Raw genomic sequence first — 6,739 nt, 5'->3', positions numbered from 1 at the left:
TACAGGTAGATGTAGCTCCAGTTGTAACAAAAGACATATGCCAATATGTCAAAATCACCACAACAATCGTCACCAGCATCTTTAGCTTCTTCATCATAGCAATAATTTCCCATTGTCTCTTGAATCACTGATTTCAAAGTTTTAGTCATGATCAAACATTTTCTAAAAACTCCAACAAAGATCAAGCCACTGCAGTTGATGAAGTGTGAAATAAATATAGGAAACATGATTAACTATATCCTGTGTAGTAATAATAATAGGCTGATAATAATAATAATAATGATTATAATACAAATCTAAGGTGCTGCTTTGCCTTTAGCAAGCACACCAAATAATAATAATAATAACAATAATAATAGCCTACTAATACTACAGTTACATATGAGTAATTGTTTTTGTCGATTCAAAAGCCCTTTCTTGTTCGTCTTGTCTAATGTTCCTGCCTCTGGCGCCTATGAGTTTACACAAATATTAAGATGCCAGGTTAAGCAGTGGGCTTATGCTCCCATCGACAAAACATACCCAAGTGTCCACAATGCCCCAGCAGGTTGATTAAAGTTTAGGTAGGTGGTTGAGTGCCAGGAATAAGGATGTTGTTGCATTTCATCAGTTATCATCATGTGAATTCCCATGAAACATTACACAATTATTATAATATTTCATAAGAAAAGCATAAGCAGAAATACTTGTGATTTCAGAATGTAAGTCCAGTAATATATTTTTTATCAATACTTTATTTGATATCTGTCAACTTGAAATGCACAAAAACTGTATGATTAGTGTTTACTTTTTGGACTCTCCCGAGACATATTTTCATATGTTCATTCGGGTAAAGTAAAACAACTTTGTCAAACCTATTGTCTGAAAACAGATGGAAACAATATGTAGCCTATTCACGGCTAGATCTTCAATTATTTCTAATATTACATGTACATAATGTCAATATGCTGTTTGTAAATAACTGACAGCAGTATACTCACAAGTTAGGATCCCTATCCTAATTTTTCCCCCTCAGGATTGTGTTACTTTGAGATAATTTGAAAGTGCCCCTCTCTGGTGGAACAAAATGGTGCTTAAGACGCATAACTTAGCTGGTCATACAATTGAGGAGAACCATTGTACCTCTTTGGCGATGCTCGGTGGCGCTTATGTCTGGCCAAAGTGCTCTTGAAGTTTCCAGAAAGTATGGAGTTCCCTATTGATGCAGAAAATTACACGTCCCCTTTTATCATGCTCTCGGCTGTTGTGCAGAACTTTATTATGGTAAGACATGTGGACAAACAACAATGTCTCATCAAATACATATGTAGATATATTAGAACAATAAATAAACAGTTAACTTAGCATAATGTTCACCTTAATACGAAACTAACCACATTTCCTCAATTATCTTTCTAAAATGTCAATGACTATTGTTTGCTCGTTTAGGACGTTGCTCCGCCCCCTGTGTTTGTCGTAAACCTGGCTCCTGGCTACAATAAACCCGAGCTAAGAGCGCCCTGGGCTCGCCTCCTTCTCCAAGGCGATCAATCGGATCTCAGGCGTTCTACAAGCACTCTCTTACGTAGCCATCCAGAAGGAGAGAGCTTCAACAACACGGTTGATTTGCTCAACAAAATCTACCTGCTTTCTGAACCATGTCGTTGAGCCCAAAGCATACAACGCCTTTCTCAGTGACTGATATTTTGAGTCCTATCGAGGAGACCTACAAGAAGTTTAGTGGCATGGACGGCGCAGGGAACCTAACCTCTCCACTGGGAGCTTACCGACAGCCTCAGGTTTCCCAGACTGGCATGCAACAGCACTCCATGGGACACAACGCTACCGTGGCGACCACCTACCACATGCCACACACTGTCTCCCAGTTCTCGCACAGTGCCATGGGGGGATACTGCAATGGGAGCATTGGCAACATGGGAGACCTTCCGTCGTACCAGGAAACCATGAGAAATAGCGCAGCAGCAACAGGGTGGTATGGCGCGAACACGGATCCAAGATATTCAACGAGTAAGTCGTTTTTGTTTTATTTTGATTCGTTGTTGTTGTTTTGTGAATTGTTGTATGTCACTGTCAGAACTTCTCAAACAAACTTTTAACGAAATGCGGACAGGTTTGAATCAAGAACACTCACCATCATTGAGTAGTCTGACATTACATCATTTTTTTATATGGAAAAAAGTATGTTTTCATTTTATTAAAAAAAAGTGTATTATTATTATTATTATTATTATTATTATTATTATTATTATTATTGCATTTAAATTAACTTGATTGATAAAGCTGCATTGTAACCTACATTTGGACAATTACTCACCGGATACAGTCCATTGCCAAACTACTTCAGGCAAACAAAACGATACATTTTACATGGCTGAATATTGAATATGCGTATATGTATGTATATTTTTAAGTTTCTAGATTCATGGGACCTTCCACAGGTATGAACATGACTGGAATGGGGACCCTGACAGGCATGGGGGACGCCTCCAGGTCCATGCCACCCCTGCACGCAGCGCCCAGGAGGAAACGACGGGTACTATTCTCCCAGGCTCAGGTGTATGAGCTGGAGAGGAGATTCAAACAACAGAAATACCTCTCGGCACCAGAGCGGGAACACCTGGCCAGTATGATCCACCTGACGCCGACCCAGGTCAAGATCTGGTTCCAGAACCACAGGTACAAGATGAAGCGGCAGGCCAAGGACAAAGCCGCGCAGCAGCTGCAGCAGGAAAGCAACATGTGTCAGCAACAACAGTCTCCGAGGCGCGTGGCCGTGCCTGTTCTGGTGAAGGACGGTAAACCGTGTCAGAACGGCTCCAACACGCCAACTCCGAACCAGCAGCAGGTACAGCAGCAGCAGCAACAGCAACATAACGGCTCTGGGGTGCTCCCTGCTTCCAGTAATGCCATCAATCAACATCAAAACCAGCAGGTCCACTCCTTAGTTCAGGCCCAAGACCTGGAGGAGATATCACCTAGCCCCCCTTCACTCCACAGCCAGATCAACATGGCGCAGATAGACACTTCTGCTATAGACTACACCAATAACATGGTCAGCTCCAACCTCCTCTACGGCAGAACGTGGTAGGACCTGCTGTCCTTTTACATTTTTATATTTTAACCTGCGGATGAGCTTAAGAGAAAACGAGACATGTATCATGTTGATATACACATCTGTGCGAAAATTGAGCCCTTGGGTGGCTGAGATGACAACACGCTCAGTCGCATCAGCTGGTCAGGGCACATTTTCTTGACATTTCTAAGAGGGAGACTATTTTTGAACATTACACGAAATGGCTGCCCTTGAAACAGATTGTGTCGTTTCGGGACCTTTTATAATCAATGTGATGGAGTTCCTCATGATGTTAACGTAGATGGGGACTGGAGGGAAAAGGGAGAGATATAGGTGGGATCAGGTATGAACTCTCAAGGTACTAAACCACCCCTCATTTGCGGTGATAACCTTGGTATAATATGCTATTGATATTGTGAACTAATGTATTCATTTAGACTTAAAGAAAGTAGAAACTGTAGGCCTATATGAAGTTTCATTCCAAAACGCTATATATCAATTTTCAGAAATGTTGGTCAATTTTATTGTTTAAATAATTAAATTATGAAAGAGATTGTTGTGTTTTTTTCACTATCTAATCATTCAATGGGTTGTTCAATGAGAGACATGTATTTGATTAAAACCTAGAATTTGATGGTTTCATTTCAGAAAGACAAATAATGATGTTTTTTTTGCTAAATGCTATATATCCTCCTCAATCTCAGAGAAATACGTAGTACTGCTAGGCTTTACACATTCAAATGTGACAATTAACACATTTTTAAAATATAGAAATGTATAAATGATACATTTGTACCATCAATAGCCTATTTAATTAAAACAAATATAATTATTAAATACAGGAATATGAGATCTGTAAAACACTTTACATTTGAGTAATTTCGCAGATGCTCCTGAGTGACTTACAGTAAGTGCATCCATCTTAATTAAGATAGCGAGACAACAACATATCAGTCAAATATAGGCTATATGATACGAACATTCCATTCCAACTAAACAACGGATATATAGCGTTTTTCAATAATAATAATAATTCATACACATCTGAAATCAATGAATAAAAACATCGGAGAAAAGTTGTACACACACATAAATGTGCCCATAAGCAATCTGATAAGAAAACTAAAACACATGTGAAACATTTGTGGATTTAGCGTTTTGGAAATAAACTCTTCGTATTTGGCTAACACACGAGAACGCTTTTACCTGTATAATAATTGTTTTGAAGTCGACTTTTTTGTTTTCTTTATTATTTTGTAAGTTAAAACGAACAAATGCGTGATGGCTGCTGTATGTGTTTCAAACCAATTGAACATTAACAATAAATCACTTGAAGTGCGAGCTATTTCTGGCGAATTAATTTTTATAAGGATCTGGTGGAGTGCGTTTTCATTATTGTGTGATTGAGACCAAATTGAGTTGGAAAGCAAGGTCGATGGGGTAGCCAACATTGTTCACAGGAGATTTTGCAGAGGCATCGCAAATGTAGGCTGACCAATACACAAAAAATATTATAACCTATTGAAAATATTATCCATAAACAATAGTTTTAGGTAAACATAAAGCTACAGCAAGTTTGGCACAGTCTTATTATCGTTAGAATAAAAACCTGAAACATGTTCTATATGTTTTCAATACAGAACTTGTGTGATTCCAAAGCCATAAGAAGGTTAGTCAACACAGACTTGTTTTACAACTTCTTAGCCAATTTATGTCTAATAAAGCCATTTCTGCTCTACATGATTAATACAATCAAATGTAATGATATTATCATTATTATTATCATTCTTTTTTAAAGTATTACTGTTGTTGGTGTTGTGGCACGTGATTGAATGAAATGTAGATCAATTTGTGATAACCTTTCTACTTAATAATGCACATTTTGAAGTACGTGTTTCTCATCAAGCTTGCAGGCCTATTGCAGCAGCAGCATTTAGAGCGTATGCGCTGACATTCAATACATTTACGTAGCCATTTACGTAGCCAATTACGTAGCCCAATGTCGCCTAATAACGGATTCATGACAGTAAAGTAGGTGTAATGCAACACCAAAAACACTAGTGACATGATATGTCTCCAATCAAAGTAATCTATTTTATCCATGTGCGTCGCTACACTATTAAAACAGTATACCAAACTTACTGTGCACACCACATGTTGATGCTGCGATGCACTTTTCTTTGTTATGATAAGGCCTTCTATAGATTCCCAGTCGGTTTTAATGGTACAATGTTTTCTATTCTAAAGGTTAAAAAAAATGTAGCACACTGAGTTATCCAGCACTTCACTGCAATTCATTTTTTATTCAGTTTGACTCTTTAGTCTCCCTCCATAGGCTATATCCTAACTGTGTACTTTGTATTGCATAATGATACTGCAATATACTGTTCTGTACTCAGTTGATCCTGCACTGCATCCAAAATACTGCTGTTATTCTCCAACATCACTACTTATACAAACCTAACCTAATATTGTAACTATACAAAATAGCTCTGTTTCTAGCTACTTCTATAAAGTATGAGTTACCACTCTCGAATTTCACGTTTAATTCAAAAATATATACAGTAAACCATCACGTACTATTACCACAATACGAACCGTTCTATTTCTACAGTAGTTTTTTTCCCCCACTTTTAAACGGGATCTAAAACAATCTGAATATAAATAAAATAAATATACATTATACAAGTTATTGTAATATTATAATAATTTTGAGGGGCCCTTCTAAAACTAGCAGAGAAATCCAAACCCTCTTTGATAAGTCAATCTTTCATAAGGATGGCAGGAAGTTACTACCTCTTAAATATTTGTACTACACTCCCCAAAACATTTAAATCCCAAGTTGTTATCCGTCTCTCTCTGTAGTCTGTCTGGTCTACATCATGATTTGTACTGGACACCTGATAATAGGCCACTGCCGTCCATATCCATTGCCCATTTAAACACGTTTCAAAATTGCATCTCAATAACAGTCATGATGATACCCTTGGAGGAGGATGATGATGATGATGATGGCCTATTGCTGTCTCTGCATCCTCTCCCTGAAAAGCGCCAATATTATTACAGCTGCTCCCCATACAGCTGTATGGACACCCACTCCCTCAGATTACACACTCCTGTGTGGGGAATTATATAGGAAGAACTGAGACAATGTTCACTAAAGCCGTACAATTTGAATTCCATTCTTCAAACATGTTTTATAATATGTCATTTGCGAATGTTTGACATGAGGTTCAAAATTAAGACATATATTATCATGGTGCAATAAATGTTTTCCTGCACTCTATATTTTCTGTGTTGTGGGTTTGGTTGACTTATTCTCAGCAAAACTTTTCATGGGGGAACTAATGAACTGAAGCCATTATTTTCCTTGTGTTTTAGTTAGTTATGGTCATTAATAGTCTATGGTCGTCATTTCTGACATTGCTACGATTGTGTCTCACAAGTTATGGGGATGTGCACTGTCTTCTCTTTAGTTGAGAGTTGTATGCAATAACTGCTTGGATTGTGAACACTGACTCTGCGCCTCTGTCTCTATCTGTTGGTAAACCTTTTGGGTGACTTCAGTCTCTCCATCTATTCTAGGCCTGGTTGATCAGCCATCTATCCAGTTGGCAGGCTATTCATGTCCACAATTGTCAAAGGTTACATTAGGAACAGAAAAAT

The 6,739-nt window shown here is 38.1% G+C and overlaps 1 protein-coding gene across 2 annotated transcripts; it reads left to right on the top strand.

Annotated features, from left to right (window-relative positions):
* The first annotated feature begins 1,428 nt into the window (after positions 1 to 1,428).
* Positions 1,429 to 6,359, top strand: LOC118369261 (homeobox protein Nkx-2.4-like). 2 transcript variants are annotated; one of them, XM_035753716.2, is made up of 2 exons: positions 1,429 to 2,007; positions 2,439 to 6,359. In XM_035753716.2, the coding sequence occupies exons 1-2, from the start codon at positions 1,638 to 1,640 to the stop codon at positions 3,086 to 3,088; spliced, it is 1,020 nt and encodes a 339-aa protein (XP_035609609.1). In that variant the 5' UTR covers positions 1,429 to 1,637; the 3' UTR covers positions 3,089 to 6,359. The 2 variants fall into 2 exon arrangements, with proteins under 2 accessions (XP_035609609.1, XP_035609608.1); XM_035753715.2 differs by having other exon boundaries at positions 1,471 to 2,007; positions 2,412 to 6,359.
* The last annotated feature ends 380 nt before the right edge of the window (positions 6,360 to 6,739 follow it).

The sequence above is a fragment of the Oncorhynchus keta genome, chromosome 35, assembly GCF_023373465.1.
Source record: "Oncorhynchus keta strain PuntledgeMale-10-30-2019 chromosome 35, Oket_V2, whole genome shotgun sequence".
Taxonomy (NCBI): Eukaryota; Metazoa; Chordata; class Actinopteri; order Salmoniformes; family Salmonidae; genus Oncorhynchus; species Oncorhynchus keta.
The sequence above is the reverse complement of the archived record's forward strand: the minus strand, read 5'-3'. Positions and strand labels throughout refer to the sequence as shown.

Coding starts and splice junctions, on each gene's coding strand:
- LOC118369261 (XM_035753715.2), top strand. CDS start 1,638: ATGTCGTTGAGCCCAAAGCATACAACGCCTTTCTCAGTGACTGATATT. Junction 2,008..2,411: donor GGATCCAAGATATTCAACGA/GTAAGTCGTTTT, acceptor TATATTTTTAAG/TTTCTAGATTCATGGGACCT.